The sequence below is a fragment of the Pempheris klunzingeri genome, chromosome 21 (genome assembly GCF_042242105.1).
Source record: "Pempheris klunzingeri isolate RE-2024b chromosome 21, fPemKlu1.hap1, whole genome shotgun sequence".
In the NCBI taxonomy this organism is placed as follows: Eukaryota; Metazoa; Chordata; class Actinopteri; order Acropomatiformes; family Pempheridae; genus Pempheris; species Pempheris klunzingeri.
This window is the reverse complement of record NC_092032.1, coordinates 5,391,837-5,414,194: the sequence shown is the minus strand read 5'-3', so window position 1 is coordinate 5,414,194 and position 22,358 is coordinate 5,391,837. Positions and strand designations below refer to the sequence as shown.

Below are 22,358 nucleotides of genomic sequence, written 5' to 3'. Positions count from 1 at the left end.
CTGTCAGTGGATCTGTCATCTGTCCGTGGTGCTGTCAGTGGATCTGTCAGCTGTCCGTGGTGCTGTCAGTGGATCTGTCAGCTGTCCGTGGATCAGTCAGCTGTCCGTGGTGCTGTCAGCTGTCCATGGATCTGTCAGCTGTCCGTGGATCAGTCAGCTGTCAGTGGATCAGTCAGCTGTCCGTCGATCTGTCAGCTGTCCGTGGATCAGTCAGCTGTCCGTGGGTCTGTCAGCTGTCCGTGGATCAGTCAGCTGTCCGTGGTGCTGTCAGCTGTCCGTGGGTCTGTCAGCTGTCCGTGGATAGCGATGTTTTACATGCATCGAGTATGTAAACCATTGATCTTATAGGAAAGAAGAAAACACTAATACCTTCTATTTTAGTATCCTGATCTGATCCCAGCTCAGTGTAACGGGACAGACCTCGTGGCGCAACGGTAGCGCGTCTGACTCCAGATCAGAAGGTTGCGTGTTCAAATCACGTCGGGGTCATGTGTCTACTTTTGTAATTTCCTTGTGAATATGACCAATATTGATACAGAACAAATACAGATATATATATAACCATACCTGGGGGGATCTACTGGACAGGTGATTATAATAACACCACACACAGCTGTGATAAAGGCTTTTCACCAGTGCACCTAAACACAACGACACTTTGAGTGGCAGTGGGTCCTCGTTCACAGTTCACACACAGCACCTTAGCTACCACCCCATTTCAGACTAGACGTGATGATGTTTGGAGGGGGACTGAACCTTTACAGCCAACAAGCCTTTGACTCTGACAGGATTTAAACACTCATCCTTCTGATCTGGAGTCAGACGCACGTCCGTCGCCCCACAAGGTCACACACAGCGGCCTTCTTGGTCTCCTCACACGTGTCCGCTCTGCATTTAACCCTCTTATTTTAAAGTATACATCTTCATCTATTTGTCAGTGCCCCCGTGCAGATGGATGGATTCTTCCGGTTGTTAATATCGTTGAACTTTTCTGCTGTTTGTCTTCAGGAGCCACACAGGGAGGAAACGAGACAAAGGCCAGATGAGACGAGCAGAGAGGAAAGGACAAAGTGTATTCCTCTGAATCTAAAAAAGATAAATATACATGCGTTCTATTCTACTCTCATCAATAATCATCTGTGTAGGACTGAACTTTATCTGTTGTTTTTCTCTACCAGTCCTCTTTATTAGATGAAGGCCAGTTTGTCTCCTTGCTGATGTTGTTTGTCCACCATTGTCTCCACTTTTCGGAGAGGAGAAGAGGAAGAAACAAGACAAAGACAATGTGTGTGTGCACGTTTGTTCACAATAACGTGGCTTCATTCTTTTCATTATGATCATGTCTATCTTTATGTGTGTGTGTACACTGTTGCCCATAAAGTTGCAATCAAATGTTTTTTTTTACCTCTTCTCATGAAATGATTGTGACAGTGTGATGTATTCTTGATAAATAAAGTTTATATCTTCTCAACTTTATTGATCAAACTCTTCCAAACATATCACAGTGAAACTTAAACTACTTGTGTTTCTACTTATTGTTTCACTTTGTGTGCTTATTTAATACTTTATTTTTATTTTCTATTCTTCTTTCAGTCTGGAACAGGCGCTCCGAACATTTCACTGCACATTATACTGTGTACAACTGTGTGTGTGACAGATGAAGGTCTTATCTTATCTCATGTTCCGTCTCCATACACTCAGAGGAGACGTTACAGTGTGTGTGTGCATGGACAGTCATATGGATGTAAACTGATTACACTCTCAACACTTCAGCCAGTGTATCTGCAGGTCACGGTGATATCCATAGCTACTGCTTATGATGAATCACACAGTTCTTTTTTTTTAATGACAACGACCTTTAGTGTCAAATGGATAATAATTCCCTGTCGCATCACTGCAATATGTGTGAATTAAATGAAACATACTCACAGAAGCATTTCACTCTTACAGAACTCAGTGCAGTGTTTGGTGTTTCCAAGGGAATTAGGGTCTAAATATAGTTCATCTAACTCCTCTTAACTCTCTATACTTTAAGACTTTCCGCTTTCTATCCTTTATAACGTCAGAATTTGGTCAGCTATCACTGAGGAGCACTCACAGTAAGCAGACTGACAGTCTTTCTTGCCCTCTAGTGGGTGTTCTTTGTACAATATTGTGGACGGAGGAACAGCAAGCCACACTATCACACATTACAGTGAATGCATCTTTTTTATTAAACAGTAACGATTTGAACCCTTTAATGGCTGAACCATGAAATAATTGCCAGACAATTCAAATTTTTTTTGAAACTGGAACAAATTACAAAAAATTACAAAATTACAAAAAAAAAAAAAAATCTTAATTTGTATTATTTTTGCGACATCTTTGCATTTTTGTGCAATTTATTGCTCACAGTTTGTTTCTCTGAAACAAATACAAACATATAAAACAGATAAAACACAAAAAACACACCAAAAAAATAGCACACGGATGATGTGGAGGTCTCAAAAGCTCCTGTTGCACATATGATCCACTTGGCATTAAAGGGTTAATTATATACCATCACACACGTGTGGCAGCCCGCTGGGCCACATGCATGTAACACACACCAACAGCTGTTCCCAGGGCTGTTCTTGTTAAAATAAGTTCATGTCAGAAGTGGGATTCGAACCCACGCCTCCAGGGGAGACTGCGACCTGAACGCAGCGCCTTAGACCGCTCGGCCATCCTGACTGTATGATACCAGTGCAGAGTGGTGATTCTGACGAATATTATTGATGAATATATTGAAAATTGACCGCACTCTCGTTTCCCTTCCACTTCACTTCCACCTGACTCTGTCCGGCTTCCGTCAGAAATGTGCCTCGGTACCTCTGGTAGGATTTGAAGCTTTAACCAGAGTGGGTGTGATCGGCTCCACAGCCAGAACACTAGACAGAGTGTTTATTCAGCCTGAAGGAATAGAAGGCATACTCTGACACCAAGTTTTCCAAAAATGTAAAAAATATAAAAAAATATATATATTAATGCTGTTGTAGGTGCAGAAACAAAAGAATGAATCTTTTCTTCTGAACATTGTCCAACAAGTTTTGAAAACCGGTTGTCAGATACAGAAGTATATACAGTATATAGTTAATATGCAGTTACAGGACAATGGATATCGTGACCTGTTTAATCTTATTTAAAAAGGAGGTGAAAGGCACCCCCCCCACAGAGAACACTGCCCTCGCTCGTCTCCTCCCACGGTGCAAACAGCTGTGTTTCTGAAGGAAATCTCCAGAAATCAGTTCTTGTCAGCTTTTACAAGAGGAGCAGCAGTGGAAACATCCCAGACTGGAGTGGAATGTGCACAGCTCAGGACAGGAGGACTGACGGGCTGCTGTCAGAAACTCTTCATGTACTCGTGCCTCCAAGGAACTGAGATAGACAACAGCTTAGGTACAGTCAGGTGTTCTTCTCTGTCAAAGGCCTTACGGTGCAGAAGCTCACAAATGCTGCTGCTTGTAATGATTTTCCTCTTTTGAGATGGCAACGTAAGAAGCCCCTTTGAAATACTTCCTAATTGTCTTCATCCCAATAATGATAACTGATTGTATAGGGGAGCCGTCTGGGCCTTCAAGCATTCAGTGAAGGCTAGGAAAAAGAATTGAAAGTATTGTAGAACTGTGTGGGTCCCTACCTAGGGTTTGGGCAGAAGAAAAATTAGTTCTGACAAACAAAGATCATTTCATCCAGTGGCCAGAGGTGGAAGAAAAGGTTTGGGGAAAAAGGCCAAAGTGTTCTTGCTCTTCTGTTTCAAATGGTCTTTGCAGTGTTGCTCCACTAGATGGACCTCTCAGCCAGTGTTCGATGGGGGTTTCATGAAGAGAAAGTCTACAGGTTTTAAAATGCAGACATTTAAGAGAACTTCTGCTAATAACAAATCGAGGATGACCCTGGAGGCGTGGGTTTGAATCCCACTTGGACAACTCTCTTTTAAACACTTATTCCTTTTATATTCATCTTAAAGCTAACAGGCTTTAGGAGTTTTAGTTTAGTAGCTTATTATAACTTTTCTAATGAATTTTTGCACACAACAAGGACACTTACACTGGATGTGCATTGGAATGATTACATCCATCCATTGTCTACGCCGCTTGTCCCTGAGGGTCGCCGGGGGGGCCGGAGCTAGTCAATTACAGGGCCAACACATAATGACAGACCACGACTCACACTGACACACATCTTTGGGCAATTTAGAGTCGCCAACTAGCCTAACCTGGATGTCTTTGGACTGTGGGGAGAACATGCGAGCTCAGAAAGGTTCAAAGTTCAAAGCACAGACCTGCCGGACAGTGTTAACCACTGCAGCGCCCAGGAATGATTGCAATGATGACGATTTACAGTTTTTATTTGAACGACAATGAAGTCAACATCCAAAATATGCGTACAGTACATCCACAAGTATGGCAGCGCTGGGGCAGGGCAGGACTAACCCAGCAGTAGGGCCAAACTTATGGCTGACAATTAACAAGCAAGTCCATTTCTGTTTCCACTCAAAATGACCAGTATTGAGCATTATCGGGGTGGAGGGGGGGGCTGTTCACACATTCCATATATTTATACAAGGACTAGCTATACTAGGATTACCAAGCAGCAGCCAAATATCATGTGCACAACAGAACGTTTTCATTTGAAATGATGAATTGGTGTTTTGCGGTTGGACTGCGTGGGGACAGAGAAGTTGCACGCAGAACAGCAGCTGGCAGCGTTTGTAAATCTATGAAATCCGAGCGCTAAGGCTGCTCTAACACCATTCTCAGTTTTCACAGCACACACTGGGCCCAATCCCTACAAACCCAGCAATTAAAGGCTCTGAGCTTAATCCTAACAAAGACGATTCCTGGAGAGACGAGCGGGTGCAGTGCGCTGGCGGCCCTGCAGATGGGGCCTGTCGGCTTTCAGAGAACTCTGTTCAGACACCACAGTGCTGGTCAGTGAAGGAGACGGTACATGGAAATAACATTTAGCTAAAAATAACTAGTTTATCATTAGTTTTTTTGTTTTTTTTGGAGGGGGGGTCTACCACTTAAAGCCACGAACAGATCCTGTGCTGTTTGTTTTGACGGCTTAGCTGCTTAAAGTCTTACTTCATCTTTCATCGCCTGGTGCATTAGTCAGAGTCAGACTGTGGGGGTTATATCGCCTTGAGGCATTAACAGTTTATCATAAAATGACGGTGCTGTATTAACAAACACTAATGGGCGTCATAAAGGAAACCTCAAGTTTTCCCACTGTTTGGGGAAACGCGTATGCTTTTCTACTGCTTTCAGACTTAAGATGACCTGCAGAAATGTTCAGAGTGATTTAAACTGCTTTTAAACTGCAGTATCTGTGACTGGGCCGGTTTGTCAGTGTCAACTTATTACTGTATCCTCACATGCAGATGGACACGACACTGCATGTTGGAGAGAAATAATGTGAGTACACAGAAAGCAGATTATAAAACCCTATCTAATCTACCCCCCTACAGTCTCGATGTTAAACATTGATTTGTTAGGTTTTGTGTTTTTATCCTAAAATCATGACGTGATATCTATATTAGCAGCCTTCACTCTGGCTGCTGTCCAAGTGTTTCCCTTTGCATGCTCTGTACTTGCACCTGGTGTTCTGCCTTGTATCTGCCTGGAAAAAATGCAACTTCCTACATCAAACCGAGACATAACAGTAATTCACGATTCTTAACTTTTCCCCACCCAGCTAACAGCAAAGTCTACATGCTCAATAACGATATGTTACACAAGGTTTAATTTGATTTTTTTTTTTACATTTACTATACTGTACTGTAGTCCCATTTTTTTTGGAGTATTTTAACTTACTATACATCAATACAACCCTTACATCCTAAATTTTAATAATATGTATAGATTCATGCCTATACTAATTAAATACATTGCCAAAAAGGGCAGTAAACCACAAAAAAAATGAAAATCGTTTGTTTTCTTTTTTTACACATATTTTCCTAAATAGAGAAATTCAGAGCAATAAACAACAACAACAACAAAAAAATCGTTTTTACTGCCTTGAAAAGAAAAGAAAAGTTTGGGAAAGAAATGTTTCTTTCGCGGGTTTCCGGGAGAGGCGGAAGTGGAATTACCGTAATGACACCATATTGGCTGTAAAGCCCAATGTCTCATCTTTCAGAAACTGTTGTTATTTTTCCGATGGCACAAATTGTGAGCGAATTACGGTAATACAAAGAGCGCTTGCACACTCGGCCCGCCGGCGGCCCGTAGGTCTTAATAGAGGTTTAAAGAAAGGTGGTGTCAGAGGGCTGTGGCTAGGCTGTGGATTCCACGTGTGTGTGTGTGTGTGTGTGTGTGTGTGTGTGTGTGTGTGTGTGTGTATGAGAGAGAATGAATCAACGGTATGTGACTTGTTGAATTCTCCAGTGGTGAGGCAAGGCTGCGGTGACAGAGGGATGTGTCAGGAATGACCTCCTTCGCTCCTGGGAGCATGTCGGAGCACGTCCAACATGGAAATAACACCTCTCTGTCCGCTGCCACACACACACACACACACACACACACACACACACACACACACACACACACACACACACACAGATGTAGATATCCACTTGTTTCGTTTATCATGTCTGCATCAGAACAAGGCTGCTAATGTCTAGATGAAGTAGTCCAACAGTTGCATACGTACAGAAGTGTATGTTCTCTCACCTTTAGACCTCATTATGTTTAAATATTCACATTGGTTGGATGTCTAACCGCATAAATCACACTGAACATCAAAAGTTTTGTTTCTCTTAGTTCCCTGAACATGGTGCATTTATTTCTTAGGTTCATCTCCTCCATGTGAACAGAGCAGTGGGCCTTCCTCTGACCTTAGGCAGTGATTGTGTTGCAGTGTGCCACACACCACCACACATTTCCACCACTGTCTTGCTCCTCCTCCCTGCATTCCTGATGTGCAGTGGACATATGGCAACCCAGGCCTGGGAATCTTACTATAGTAAATAAGTGACCTGGTTTCCTGTGTGTGTGTGTGTGTGTGTGTGTGTGTGTGTGAGGGGGGGCACTGTAACAAGCTCTCAAGCTAAAGGTCCATTTGGATTCTGTATTTGGACATTTGGACACAGACACCGACAAAATAAATTCAACTGCATGAGGATTTCATCTTTTTTTTTTTTTTTCAAATGCTGACAGATAAATAAATGAAATAAGAAATGAAATGTGTTTATGCAAACATTTGTATGAATGTTTCAAGAATTCCAGCGCTGGTTTCCAATGAACACACATGCAGCTCATAATCATGGACACAGATGAAGCTTGGTGATGTCACTAAAGTGTCCTTACTTCACTATGCAGGGGACTGTTTGTCTTCAAGTTAAGAAATGAACTGCATGAGAGTGGGAGACCGTGTCAGAGCTGCTGTTGCCAAACGGCAAACCCCAAAGAGATGAGAGGACGTCCACCGAAGCATGAACCATCAGTAAAAACCAGCCTCTGGTGTGCACTGTTGACCCTGACGTGATTTGAACACGCAGCCTTCTGATCTGGAGTCAGACGCGCTACCGTTGCGCCACAAGGTCACAGTGACACCATCATAATGAAGTCTAAAGGAACTCTGATCTCTTCTAATGTTACATTCCACCAGAGGAAACAACTTTTAGTATCAGCAACATATATGAGCTTTTAACCTCTAAACTCGCTTATAAACTAGATATTATAGTTTGGAGCAGCGATCTTCCATCTCGCACTTTGTCCATGTTCGTTCATTTGGACTTCATTTGATCATAAAGAATAAGAGCTGCAGGGAGTGAGTGAAGCTCCACAGAAAGGCTGCAAAGCTTTTATCAGTAAAGTGGGTCATATCCTCAGCCCCGAGGTGGGCTCCTCATCTTGCGTTGCAGTTCAATAATTTAGGCATAAATCAGGTAATGCTTTGCTATCAGGGGCACAAGTCATCTGATTGTTGTCCTCCTGCTCGCTCAGTTTGTGTTCGGGTGGAACTTCAACATCTGTTTGCGCGCATCGTGTGCTGAATCATTCGAGGAGTCACAGATCAACTCCAACTGTGGTGGCGGCATGCGTAACAGTTGCTGCAACAGACCTGCATCACTGTTTTTAGCAGACTTACTGAACCACGACCCCAAAAACTCTGGGATCTCAGATCTGATAAGATATTGTCTGACTGTTTGGCAGGTAGAAATGCACTCAGGACAGACTTCACATCTGTCCTTACTGGATCACGTGCAGCGCCAGGCCTTGTTGTAATTATTCAGCAGACCTCTGGTGATTTGAAGTATTCTTCAGGCCACAGGACACGTCTCAAATAAGGATATTACCCTCAGTCTTGCAGGTTCACCATGATTTGAAGGACTTCTGGCAGAACCAGACTGTAGTTCTGGAGTTTAGATTACAGCCACTGATTATACTGACAATAAAATGTGGTTTAAAGTAATTTCTTTTTAAATATAATATTATAATATCTAGCCTACCAATCACCATGACTACATGAACTCAAGATAAATCTATTCGTTTTAGATCACTTCCTTCACACCACACTGGTGCGCACTTACGCAACGTCTTTTGAAAACAAAGCAGAGGAAACACAAAGTGAATTTCCATGAGTTCGTTCCAGCTCCAACCTGCATTTGTGTCGGTCGGTGCTGGAAACATTCTCGGTGCCTGCTCTGACATGTGGGCGCACTAGCAGCCCTTCCAGTTGTGCGCTCTCTCTCTCGCTAGAGCGGCTTCGCGTTGGGAACTTTGTGTGAGTAAGTGAGTCAGCGCGGCACAGGGCAGGACGCCACCCAGCTGGATCCAATGCGGGGCTTCTCTCTGGTCCTCCGAAGGACACAGGGCGCGCAGACAGCCACGACCTCTTCGCTGCAACAGGGGGATTTAGTTTGTGACACACGCGCGCCGGGGATGGTTTTTGTCCCTTTGACGCGGCTTTTTCCTCTTTGGAATTAACGCAGCGGAGGAGAAATGAAAGTGACGGTGTGTTTCGGCAGGACAAGGGTGGTCGTTCCGTGTGGAGATGGGAATAGTAAAGTCCACACTCTCATCGAACAGGCGGCCCTGAGGTACAAGAAGGCGATCGCAAAGGTAAACCCCCCCCCCCTCTCAAGTGTGCTTTTGTAACGCTTCGCTCCGAGTGCGCGGAGCGGCGCGCTGCGTCCTCTCTGGAGCCTCAACATGGCGCATTTCACGGGCGGAGAGAGAGGGAGAGAGTCGGCAAACTGCAGGAGGGGACACTCAGGGGTCCCTGGTGGAGGGGGGGGGGGCGCACTCAGTGAAGGGGCCAACCTTTAACTGTTGTATTAGACGAGTTGCTCAGGTGTCTCGGCTGCTCACTATTTTGTCCACATCTAAAAAAGTTGTGAACCCTGGAGCTTTCTGTCCTCTGCTACTGACTGTCAGCTTGTCCATGATGAAGTTCAGTAAATGCTCTCCACATGTGTAGCAGAGGAAGAGGAGTGCTTGTGTTAATGCAGTGACTGTGATGATGAAACAGGAACATAATAACCTACTCTGTGTGTAGGTGTGTGTGTGTGTGTGTGTGTGGGGGGGGGGGGGGGGTAAGGCCACAGTTTAAAATGTCAAAGTAAAATATTTGTATAAGCAAACAACAAATAAAACTGCATTTACACAGGCCAGTGCATTAAAGCATGGTGAGCCGGCTACTACATGCACTACGTATATTTAGAGGAATATTAGTTATTCCTGAGATAAAATGCCATTTTCAGAAGTGTCACTTCACCGTGAGACACCGAAGACACTTTTTAATCTGTGTTCATGTCTCAGTATCAGAAGGCAGTTGATCAGAAAGAGGTAGCAGGCCACTGGAATGACTCCCCCTCCACAGACGGAGGAATCCCGCTCTGCACTCGGTGCTCTTTGCAATTACATGCTGACAAAAAGTTCTTAAGTTCATCCAAGTCCCATCTATTAAATGACGGAACGCATGACTGTGTGAAACTCCTTGGCCAAATTTGAAGGAGGCCTGACTAGGACACTGATTGCTTTTCCCTTTGTGGGTTTCTAGTGGCTGCACTTTAAAGCCCATTAAATGACTAATGAACAAATTAAAGTTTGGTTCTGTCTCCATGGTCACTGACGGCACTCTCTCCTCACTGCCAGTGGGTGGCATTTACCATTGGAGTCGCGTTAATGCTGCAGTTCCTGCTCGAGGGCTTGGAATACCTTGGTGAACCCATTTGCCAAGTTATTTCTTCTTCTGTGCTTTAGCTTTGGAAAATCTACAATCTTAAGTGTCTTAGAGAGAAGGACTTCCAGTAACCGTTAAGACACATTTCAGAGAGATCCAGAGTGAGAGTGCAGTAAAAGCAGATATGGATTTGATAGAGGAAAATGTTTTTTTTTCCCCCTCAGCACGCTCTTGGAGATGCAGTGTTTCACTTCACGCCTGCACGCTCAGCTCCGTAGTGACAAATAAAAAGAGGAATACTAACTGTTGAGACTGTGCAGTAGATTTCACCACTGAAGGCAAACAGCAACGAAGTGGGTCAACGTTAACACTCATTCTTGAAGAGCACTTCCTCCTTAGATACACACTATTAATCGCATGCACACACCCACGCGCATTCACTCCTCTGTTTACCAGTGCTTGATGGCTTTCCATGGTTCAGCAGAATGGAGGCGACTGGTCCATCGATCCATGCGGTGGCACTGTAAATGTAGAGGTGTCGGCTTCTCTGGAGGACACTTGGCTCCGGTTCAACACTTGCTGCTGTATCACAGGCCCAGCGCAGACCTTTGGACTACAGGAAGATGGAATCACACATGGGTCACTCGAGTTTTTATAAGATTCCTGTAGCTGACAGCAGTGCAGGATTGTTTTAGCCCAGTTTTTTGTAGCTACGTTTAGAGTGTAACAGAAGCCACGAGCCTAAAGGTCATAATACAAAATTGCATCTCATGGCACACTATGTATTTGAAAACAACAAAAACAGATTTTATGTTTATTGTTTGTCGTGAAAAAAGTACATGAGTCGTATATAACTCGTTCGAGACAGAAATCAGCGTGGATGATCCGGCTTTAGCATGAAGCACAGAGGACCAGAGGAAAGTGAAATAGGCACCTGCCACAGTTCAGGAGCTTCAGATTGCAAAGACACACTCTGTAAGTGGTATACAGGATCACATCTGTGTGGGATATGAGCAGCATGCCAGTTGTCACAAATAGTTGATGCAGTGGAGACTCAAATGCCTCTCTGAATGCAGCCTAATGTGCTCTATTGGGTCGCTGTTACACCTGCGGTTTGGCTGATTTTGTCAGGACCAAGGAACCCCAGCCAGGGGAGGGGAGGAACAAGTAACACACATGATTTTATTTTTTTTTTAAGGAACAAGTGCTTTTTCAAACTGTACTTTTAGTCTTTACTCAATTATAGTTTTAAACTAGTAATCTTCATTTGCCATTTATACCTTTGCTACACCTAGTCTGCTCTAAATGTGAGGATATAGGGGGGAGGCCTTTACTGCAGATGTTGCCAGCTGCTTGGTAGAAAGAGAGGCAGCTTCCAGTGACGATCCCTGGCCACATCTGGCCACTTCTTCGTAGTTGTTGTCTTTTTCATTGTTTTCCACTGGCCTGCATGCCCTAAAATATGAATCACTAAATTAAAATGTAAAGTAACTTGTGCTTTGAGCAATTTATGACCAATGTCCTTTTTTTTTTTTTTACTTTTACTTGAGTATAAATTATTGATGCTCTACCCACCACTGAACCCCCGCCAACCCAACCAAATGCACGAGGCTTCATTTGGACCAAACAGGTTTGGCGTGAAAGCCCTTTTGGAGGAAATCAGGACTGCTCTCGTGACATCACATTTACTTCTTGGTTTATCTAATTCATGCGGAGACAAACTGGGCACTTCCTGCTCGAGAGCTCAAAAACTCATTTCTTTTGACAACTACTTCATGCGTGCCTCACCTCCACCTTCCTCAGCTGTGCTTACAGGTGATCTGATCACATGTCTTCATCTATTTCTTACTTGCACATGAGCCATCTTGGGCTACAAAGACGTTTGCCACATATACTGTTATCGTACTTATCTGATGCTTTTTTTTTTACTCTTGTGGCCTGTGCTCTCAGTTGCCTGTAATGTTAGTGATCGGGGGAAATTAGATCGCTTCTCCCCTCTGACTGAGCTGAGCGCTTTCACTGTGTCGCAAGCTGTTCCGGTCCGCCTGATCTTCTGTGGGGGCTCTTGAGGCGTTTGTCACAGTCTCAGAAGGACCAGGAAGCACGGATCAATCACCCACTCAAGCATCATTAGCTTCAGAGTCAATGCGGCCCACAGTATGCACAGTCATGAATGTTGAAGCTGCCTATCCTGCCTTCTGTCGCCACGGCGTTTGTTTTTAGCACTTGACTACTAAGTATTCACCACATTTAGATCTTATTTTATGTGTTTTTCTGTTGGCCTGCAAAACATCATGTGGACGTGACCTCTCACAGTCTGGTTTCTCTCACAGTCTGGTCCAGTGTCAGAGACACACAACTAAACAAAACTCAAACGTTCAGTCACGGAATCCATAATTTGTGGCTCTAACTTTTTGAGGAGCTGCGTCACTAGATCCTCTGATTTTCCCTCAATTACTGAACTTAACTGTAGGCTAAAGCTGTGAAGCACATAATTGCCATTTTTCCTCCCAAAAAGTTCCACAGGTTTAGCCGTGCAGACATGTCACAGCAAAGTCAATCTGTTGAGATACACAATATCCATATCTGCCTATTGTACACACGCATGTGATGTGAATCACAAAATGATAAGGGCTGACTATAATAACTGTGATGAAAATAACTTTTAAATCAAGAAGGTAACTCTTGGAATAGTAGCAGTTCTACACATCTCTAAGAAATATTGAAGGCTTTAGCACTGTTATTGTCACCACACCACTCCTCAGCGCTGCTCGGAACTACAAGCCCTCTTCAAACAACACCACAGAATATAGCAAGCTGAAATCCCTTATTAAGTAGCTGCTAATGCACATCAGAGGTGTTTTTCTGGCATCTCCAGAGACGGAACTGGCAATGCTGTTATTTAGAAAGTTGTAACTTCTTATTTTGCATCTAAATGCAATGATCTTGTTTCCGAATGCACTGCTTCAAACACCACTTGTCCGTGCTGGGGGATCACCATTCTCTACTAAAAGGACAACTGTAGTTTTTAATTGCCCGCTATGCTCAGGTAAGGGCCTAACAGCCAGTGTCGTTATACTGAAACGCACCACAAAGGGAAAGTGGGAAGTGGCGCCGGAGGGGTTGTCAGTGCTCATTTGCTCAATGGACTCAGCTCAATGCTTATGTAATAGAGAGGAGCTGCTGTATGTGAGCAGGAATATTGCAGTAGTGGAAGATAATTGGGGGATTATCATGTGAGTGGACTGTGCTAGGCTGCGCTGTGTAGGCCCTGCACGGTGATGGAATGCAATGTGATTGGTGGTAACTGAGTAAGAGCTGGTCTATGGTTCAACTGTGGTCAAGCAGCAGTGATGCTTTAAGAATTAATTCTACCACAGCAGGGAACAAAGCAGGAAAAGAAAAGAAATGTGGACTCGGTAACCTCTCTTCCTCTTGTTGTAGTCTCCTCTTGATTTTCTTCAATTCCCTCTCTCAGTTTTTCCTCTCTTCTCGTATCTTGAGCTCTTTTTTCTTTTCTTTTTTTTCTCTCCAGCTGGTCAAAAACAGTGTTGTCCTCCAGCCGACTGAGCGTCGTCCCTACTTTTGTGCCAACTCCTTCCTTCCAGGGAAACTGTTGCTCGCTCATGTTTGAGTAAAAGATCACTCTCCCGCTGCTCCGGAAGTCACGAGCAGAAGTTTGCATCCAAGCATCCAGAAGAGATGCTCAGTAGGCAGTAGACTGCTGTCTAGTCTGTTGAGCTCTAACGCACAGGTGTACACAATCTGTCTTGCTTTTAAAACTAACACGTGAAAGTGGAAAAGAATTTCAGGTGCTAAATGTAATGTAATGTAACTCTACAGCAATAATAGAACATGCAGTCGTGTTTACAGGAAGCTGATTGCACGGTGCAAAATAGCCTGTAATTTCACATGGAGGCTGGTAACAGCATGTTTAGAGGAGTGTATAGTAGTGACAGTAACTGGAGAAGCAATCCAGTGGTTAAATACCAGTCTAAAATTTGAAAGAGAGATCTTAAAGAACTGCTTCAGTGTAAGTATAGCTCAGTCAGTGTAGAAACATACACAGTACAGTCCATAAGTAGCTGGACAGTCATGCGATTTTTTTGCTATTTCGGTGCTCAACTGAAAACAAAGCAAGATGATCACTGGGATGTTCGTGACTGTCAAAGGCAGCCACTTGAACTTGCAGCAACCCCAAGCAAGAAGTGATTCTGGCTACAGCACAGGCCTGACAGAGCGTCAACAGGGCGGATATCAAGTGTCTGTCTGATATCTGTGGGTTGGAGGCTTCTGTCCCACACTGAAAGGAATCTGTAACCAAATATTAAATACGATTGATTGTGTTACAGTTTATGTAGCGTAATCCAATTCAAATTTGGGCAGTGAAGTACCAAAAAAGTATAGATGTGCTACGCTGTTCATCCATTATAGACACATATGCCCTCATTTTTTGTCTTTGCTTCATTTGAAAACCATGACAAAGACAAAACGAGAAAAACAGTCTGAAAAATACAGAAATACAAAGGACACCATTGTAGGTACCACAGACGTCGGTCTACATTTGTGTGGCTTTGCATGTGGGTCAGTGTGAAGGAGAATTTGAGAGCTCTTCTGTACAACCTGTTTGGCTGACTCACTAAATGAGCGTCTGGCGAGGTTCCCTGCTCACGTGAACGGCACCGAGGACAATGACACTACACCGAGTCCCTTATCTTTCCTAAACAGCAGGTCAGGGTAAAAGCTGAGATGACTTCAGGGCATCCCCACTGGCTAGCGTGCGTGTCTCAGGTGTACACGCCGGTGCCGATATGTGGAATGCATATGGTAGGCAGGGCACATGCATGCATGCACGCAAAGACTGACTGGAGAGCGAAACGTCAGCTACTCTGAAAGCACTGAAAGCACTGAGCTTGAGTGTGGCAGACAAAGCTGGGAGGATTTCTGGCAGTAGCTGCTAAACACAGAATGCTAGCAGGCCTCGTGCCATAATGGTAAGTGCCAAAGTGTGGGTATGCCACGGCCATGCCAAGCCATGGAGTGACTGGTTTTCCATCCTACGTTGGGGCATTCAGGGTCAGGGTCAGTCTCCGTTTCCCCTGCTGCTGTGGTTTGAGAATTTTTTTTTTTGTTGTTGCTTTTTTTTGCTTTTTCCACTTCCACAGAAATTCTTTTTGGTGTCAAATCATTTACAGATTTTAGCAGACTTCCAGAGGCACATGGGGGAATTTGCGTATGCGTATGCAGGACATGTTGTATATGTAGTCATCTGCGTGCGCATGTGTTCCTCAACTCACGTGTCCCATTCAGACGTAGCACAGCCTGACCACGTTTTCCTATCCCCAGCCACAGCCTTGTGATGGCGGGGACTCCGTTTTGTTATCTTAACTCCACTGGTTCTGATAATCTGGCTAATCATTAGCCTGAACTGTAGAGGCGAGACAATAGAAGCAATGCACTGCACTTAGACATGTGTTTTTGCTGTGCATAGCTTCAGGAATGTTAGACTTCAGAGCGTCCGAAATGCCCTGATGTTCCTGTTTATTCAAGATAGCGATTGCTTGCTGTTGTGGCAGGAGATATCACGACATGAAGAGACAAATATTGGGCAGATTTACACCAGATTTGACCATCCAGGTGAATAAAGAGGAAATCTTGATCGGAGGCTTGGTTAAGACTGAGCTCAGGAGGACGTTTCTTCTCTTTAGGGATGATTTAATTGCTGATATTCCATTTTCCGTATGCCGAAGGTGATGTGTGTTTTTTCAAATCTTAACCCTGACATTACTTAAACATGCAACCTTGTCCTCCTGCAACATGCAACTCCTATCTGGAATCAAATATGCTGCCAACTTCACGGCATTGAAAAATAAAGGAGCGCTCTCATCATCTCATCTCATCTCATCAAGCTATAGTAAGGTCACGGGCTTATTGATGCCGTGCCAAAGAAAAATGCTGTTGAGGTCGACCCTGACATGATTTAAACACCCAAACCTCTGATCTGGAGTCAGACACTTGAGTGTTGTGCCTCAAGGTCAAAATCCTGTCTCTCGTCTTGTGTTTCCCATCTCACTCCATTCCCATTCTTCCTCTTTACACTCTCGTTTCTTATCGCAGATTAGTCACCTGAAGACAGTGGGCATGCTTTGCGGAAGATTAGAATTAAGCTCCTTTTTGACTTGTAGCCGACGGGCCACGTTTGAGATGTAGAGGGAATTCTCCACAGCCAACTGTAACACAGTACAACATGGCAGAATAACTTGTAATCTTTTGCTACACAAAACCCTCCTGCAGCATTTGGTTTTAGAGAAGCTGCTCATTAGAAGTCCTATTGTTTCTTTTGCCAACATTATATATTATTTCCCTGTCTACTTTTCTGCTACATTCAAGAAAATCACTTTATCTTTTCCAGCTTTTAGTAGCTGCCACTACGGCTGTACTGTCAAACCCCCTCTCCATATTCTGATATGTGTGCGGTGGCCAATAATAACCCATATTTGGATGTTTCTTAATGAAAACTTTGAAGTGACAAGATGTTTCATTTGAATTAAATCTGGTCCGACGTTATGAACGGTCCGACATCATGTTTGCTAATGCTGCTAAGATGGAAAAACACTTTTAACCTCCCCAGCACGTTCTTAAAGGCTGTTTGGACAGGTCTACACTTTGCACGTCTGAACGTGGAGTTTCCATTCAGTAATGGTATTGGCTGCTGTGGAACCCACTTTTTTATTCAGAAGAAGCTCCCAAATGTGGCTCTGCGAAAGGGAGAAGCGGTTCCTCAGCTTTTGTAGAAAGTCCAGCTGTAGTTCTACGGCAGAGCTGCTCAGGGGGCAGAAATAATCAAATTGGTTCTCTTGAATGGGTGCAGTCAAGGAAACGTAGTATCGTCCACTGGCAAAGTTGAATGGTTTGAAAAATGTGACTATACAGTCAGCTTGGAAGGTCAGTTAGGTCAGCAACCGTGTTATTTTAGTTAGAAGAAAGAAAGAGAGAGAGACTTTATGATCTGAAGCAGTGGGCTTTAATGTGTCCAAACCAGAAAACAATAAGTGACATCTTTTTGACTCGGCATAGCAACATCTAACTCAGCCACTGAGGTTATTTCTAAAGCTAAGTGGTCTGCGCCAAGAACACAAGGAGCCATTTACATTTGCTTAACCAATCTAAGAAATTTCTATTCATTTATACTATTATATTACATTATTGTTATTTGGTCATCGCAGTGATTTGAAGACCAATTTGAAGCACATTAACTTGCGATCTGCGATTTGACGGCAGCCTTCTGAAATGCTTCGAGCTGTTCCTCTTGTTTTTCTTATCCCACTTCTCTGCGAAGATGATAATTCCTGCCTCCAGCTGGATCCAACTGTGAACAAGTTATTACAAAGGCCAACTATGTGGTTTGCGGTGTTTCGACATGCAGGCCACGCCAGGCCCTCTTGGGTGTGATCCCCTGTTTTGTCAACAGCTTATTTCCATGGCCATGATTGCAGTTACAGAGTAGTAAGTTATTGAAGCACAAGCATGGGGTGTTTGTCAAAGAATTAAAAACAAGACCTTCGGATGGAACACCTGATACTTTTCTTATGAGAAGTTATTTTCTCACAGAGGTATCATGGTCATTTATATTCCCTGTTCTTCCCTGTTACACTCAAGGATATTTAGTTCATAGCACCAGGACAGGGACATGTTTATTTCTTTGGTGCTCCTTTGTGCTGTATATACTCTACATACTGCACAGTGTATATATATTTGAATAAAAAAAAAATATGTTTAGAGTAAAGTTTAGAAAAATGAAAGTTTTGAAAGTCCAAAAGTTTGTGGCTGTAAAGCTGCAATGGACTTACAAAAGAGATTTTGACTTTTCATACCAAGGAAAACACAGGTGGAACTAATTACAATGGGTCTGTTCCAATTCAGTGTATAGGTGAGTAATGGCAGCGAGACAGCACTCACAACACCAGGCCCACAGAATTAGTACACCTAAATGGAATGCAGCCCGCACTAATGTAAAGTGATTGCACCTGTGCGTTCCCTGCTACGACGTGCTGTGAACACAGTGTATAACTTAATTTCTTTTTTCTTTTTTTTTTTTTTGCCACAATGCTGCAGAACAACTTGTAAATGAGCTGACAGACAAGTAGCCGTGACATATTCTTGCAGTGTTAAGTCGCTATGGCTAGCGTGTTAGCCAAACAAGTTTCTATTTCGCATCCGGCGGATATGGAGCGGCGTTAACGTTTGCATTCGCTTGGAGTTATATTTCCGGCTCAGTGTAAGTACGTCATGCACATGTCGTTTTAGCTCTGCTGTTTCACCACTATGGAAAATGAATATGTTAAAATGCTGGTTTGAGCACACAGTTATACAGTTGGGTGAGAATTCTTTGTGTGTTTGTTGCTGTGAGCGACCTCCGTCACACTGCACGTAGGAATTAATTAAATTTTTAGATAATCATTTGAATGTCTACACGTTCTGATGCAGCATGTTCAGTTTGCTGCTTGAACAGTTCTCTTTCAGCGTGTTGTCCTGTTGCTTTTCTTTGACCTCTTTCATTGGTGTAATCTCTCCTTGTACGATTCCCCTGACCTCCACAGGGGTAAAAGGTCAAAAAGGTCTCCATCCATGTCATTCTGAATGCTCCTCTTCATATTGTGTGTGTGATATGTGTTGTATTTTATTGTTGTCACCTTCTGGGGCAGACAATAAAGTCTATCTATTCTATTCTATTCTATTCTATTATATTACATACATAAAACAAAGCATAGTGGTGTTTCTGCACAGGTTCTGCTACATCGTCTAAGCATGGTGCTGTAGTTTAAACTTGAAAAAAGTTCAAATTAAAAGGAGGTTTGGGACGATTGTGTAGCCTCGGTGGACACAGACATGATGCTGCTTGGGTGCAGGCTTCCCCCGGATAACAGTACTCGTGGCAGATGTTCATAAAAAAGCAGAGGTTGAGCTCTCGCCCTCTGGCAGAATGTCATTCTTTGTACACACTGGGTGGGAAAGTACAATAAAAAATAATTGGTTGCAAATTAATTTGTATTTACTGTTGGTAGTAGTTTGGAAGGATTAGACTGACATAAGCGAGCCATGTAAGAAAAAAAGATTGGTATACGCCACCATCAAAGTTGTCCTGAGGCTTCGTCTGTCGTTGGCTTCTGATCCCACTAATGCACTCTGGGTCTTTCAACCCCCGAGCGTGTCTTCTCTTGTGATGGATAAAGTAAATAAACATGGTTGTGTGGCTGCACTAACCCTTTATCAAACACCAGCCAACCTACATTTTGATCATATTAGTAGCTGAGCTTATATGATCATTGTCATTTTGTATGATTTGGTATACTAATGCTAGAAGTTCACTACTATACTAACTACCAGTATAGCAATTATAAACTAAAATACTACAATAACATAATCCGTTGTGACCTGATCCCTGTTTATCAGTGCATCACTGTGTTAAGATTCAATTCCAAGATTTAATTCCGACCTCAATTTTAATTTTAAACTGGGTTTGGCTTTAGGACTTTCTAGCATTCATTATTCAGTCTTCAGTCTTCATTATCAGCATCAGCTTAATATTTCATGCTGTTGATACAGTAGTAATGCAGTTTAAGCGTGATTAACTTCCTGATACTCACAAAAGCCTTGTGCCAAAAAGAGGCAGCCAAGTGTCTTTCAAACAGGCAGAATTATTGATTATTGGCTGAAATCTTTCTCATTAGTCCCCCCCCCCCCACCAGTCTGGAGTTGATTACGTTCTCAAATGCAATCATTCTTGTTCTGTCGAGCTGAGGGCACTTTTTCATTTCCTTTGCCAAATAACTGAATAATCTCTCCTCCCTGTGATACATGCATTGACCTTCCTTTCTATTATTTTACATATGCTGCAAACAAACGTATCTTTCCGAAAAAACACCTGCCGATCAGTGTCTGATACGGGATACCACACTGACACCGAGTATTGAAGATGAATGTACTTTTGTGCATTTATATGAATATTTCTGTTAGGGTTTTTCCAAACATCTGCCCGCTAAAATATCCTCTCGAACATCCAGACAGAGCTGTGAAATGAAAATGGCATGCTCAGGGCTACAGTAGGAAAATAAATCCTTGGTTTTAGAAGGGCTTAGATGTTGGCGGGGCTGTGGGATATTGCAGTCATTTGGACAGATTTATTTTGAATTAAGCCACGCAGTTTGAACAGAGTGATAGGGAAAGTTTTCTGTCGTGCTATTGTGGATTGCGCTCTTTGTGAAGTTAATGAACGCACAGGAAAAGGTTTTGGCTGGTTTTGTGCTCTGGAGCTTAAAGTATTTAAAATCAAAGTTAGGACTTCTCTCTTGTCTGTTCTCAGGGCACTGACTCAAGAGTTTCTGTTGTGGAAATATACTAAAGTAGTCAGGAGTTCAGTGTGGCTTAGCTCTGATGAATGATCTTTTAGATTGGTGTTATTCTCAGTAGAACGTGAGGCCTAATATGGGCCGTTTCTGGTGTGTTCCCATTCAGCAGTCCAAGTACGAGTGAAGCTGATGAGACGGGACCTCTGCTGAAAATCCATGATCTTGTCATACGCACATCCTCTAGTTTTAGTTTGCTGATGCCATTTGTCCTGCTAGTTGTTCCTGTCACACGGAGCGCTGCTGTTTGACCTTGGCTGTAGCTTCCCTGTGCATAAGCCATGAGGACTGCGTCTTCGTTGCTTTTCAACAATGACAATTGCAATTGCAGCCCAAGGCTACCAAGTTCTTCGTTAGGAAAAGTGATTCAAAGATGACTCAGTCTTTTTGTCATGTTGACTGAGACGCATTTGATCTGAATTGACATGTGGCCAGAGAAGCATTCGTAAGATGAACGGATGTTTGTCTGTCTTGTGGACACCTCAAACAGCCTCATCAAGCAAACACAGACACTGATTTGCGGCAAGGACGACTAGAAAGGTTCATATCTGACTGCGGTGGGTTTGGTACTCTGAGAAATGAATGATAATAGTGATTTGATATGGTTTGATTGATAATGTGGCTGGTTGGGTTTATGCTCACTTCTTTCTGCCCGTTAAAGAATCACAGAATCACCTTTATTGGCCAAGTTTGTACAAGCAAACAAGGAATTTGACTCCGGTGAAACTTCTCTCTAAATGTACAGTAAAGACTACTGAGTGCTAAAAAAAGTAAAGAAATAAACTAGAACAATAAAAATAAGAACAATTTTATTAACAAATAAGAACAACAAAGGGGAGTTCTTCCTGCCATTGTTCCCTAATATCATATATGATGCTGCTCATGTGGGGATTCTTGAATCCTTAATTTTGAATTCCTGAATCGTTGGGTCTCTCTCTTAATTTGGTGTAGACCTGCTCTTTATGGAAAGCGTCTTTAGATAACGCTGTTATTGATTGGTGCTATATAAAGATTGATTGATTGACTGATTGATCTCTGGCCTGAATCAAGCCAGCAGCAGTAAAACATCTCAGGGCATCAGATAATTCTTCTCCACCTTGAGCAAAGTTTTTTTTTTTTTCATAAAAACATTATTACTGCTGGCATTTCTGTGCCTTTTTGCATTTGGAGTAAACCAAAGCTTGAACCAAAGGTGCTGATGGCAAGGTGGAATCACCACTGAGCTGTGAGCTCATGGGTCGGCCGGATTGATACACACATTTTCATTTTGAATGTAGTGTGATGCCGTGTTTCTGCAAATGAGTCATAAACTCAGCTCATCTGGTTTTTCATGGCCAACACAGAGATTTTGCTGGTAGAATTTTACTGATGAATATGTTAAGTTGCTGATTTATCCGTGCAGAGTAATTTCCTGCTCAGACATTCTTTCTGGTCACAGAACATGTTGCGGTATGATTAGTTGTTGCTTGGACCATGAAATGGGGTCATTCGGTACAGACTAAGGAAGTTTGGCTGAAGGACTTGGTAACTATTAAAATGTGAAATCAGGGTTGGCCAGAGTGCTTCATGTGTTTGTCCTGATCTTTCGCTGTCGTCAGGATTCATTAAAACACATTTTTCTCCAATAATTACTTTTTAAATTTAACTTATTGAGCTAGTAGAGAATTTTAGTATTTAAAAACGTTGCTACTTGTATCACGCCTGAGGTTTCTGCTGTACATTGTCTCATAGTCCCATATGTCTTATAACAACAATGGAAGTGAGCCTGCTCAGCATGTACTGTCAGTCACCCTCCCCAAA

At 43.0% G+C, this 22,358-nt stretch overlaps 1 protein-coding gene and 3 non-coding genes across 4 annotated transcripts in view; 2 read left to right on the top strand and 2 right to left on the bottom strand.

Annotated features, from left to right (window-relative positions):
• Positions 1-417: 417 nt before the first annotated feature.
• trnaw-cca (transfer RNA tryptophan (anticodon CCA)) lies at positions 418-489 on the top strand. The gene has a single exon. It is a non-coding gene; the product is annotated as a tRNA-Trp (tRNA).
• Positions 490-2,629: 2,140 nt separating this feature from the next.
• Positions 2,630-2,712, bottom strand: trnal-cag (transfer RNA leucine (anticodon CAG)). The gene has a single exon. It is a non-coding gene; the product is annotated as a tRNA-Leu (tRNA).
• Positions 2,713-7,495: 4,783 nt separating this feature from the next.
• Positions 7,496-7,567, bottom strand: trnaw-cca (transfer RNA tryptophan (anticodon CCA)). Its single transcript has one exon. It is a non-coding gene; the product is annotated as a tRNA-Trp (tRNA).
• A 1,129-nt stretch (positions 7,568-8,696) lies between these two features.
• LOC139220860 (partitioning defective 3 homolog) overlaps positions 8,697-22,358 on the top strand; it is a 309,168-nt gene continuing 295,506 nt past the window's right edge. Inside the window, exon 1 of the mRNA XM_070852717.1 lies at positions 8,697-9,089. Coding sequence (XP_070708818.1) covers positions 8,970-9,089 — 120 coding nt within the window. The 5' untranslated portion in view covers positions 8,697-8,969. The remainder of the gene's footprint in view (positions 9,090-22,358) is intronic.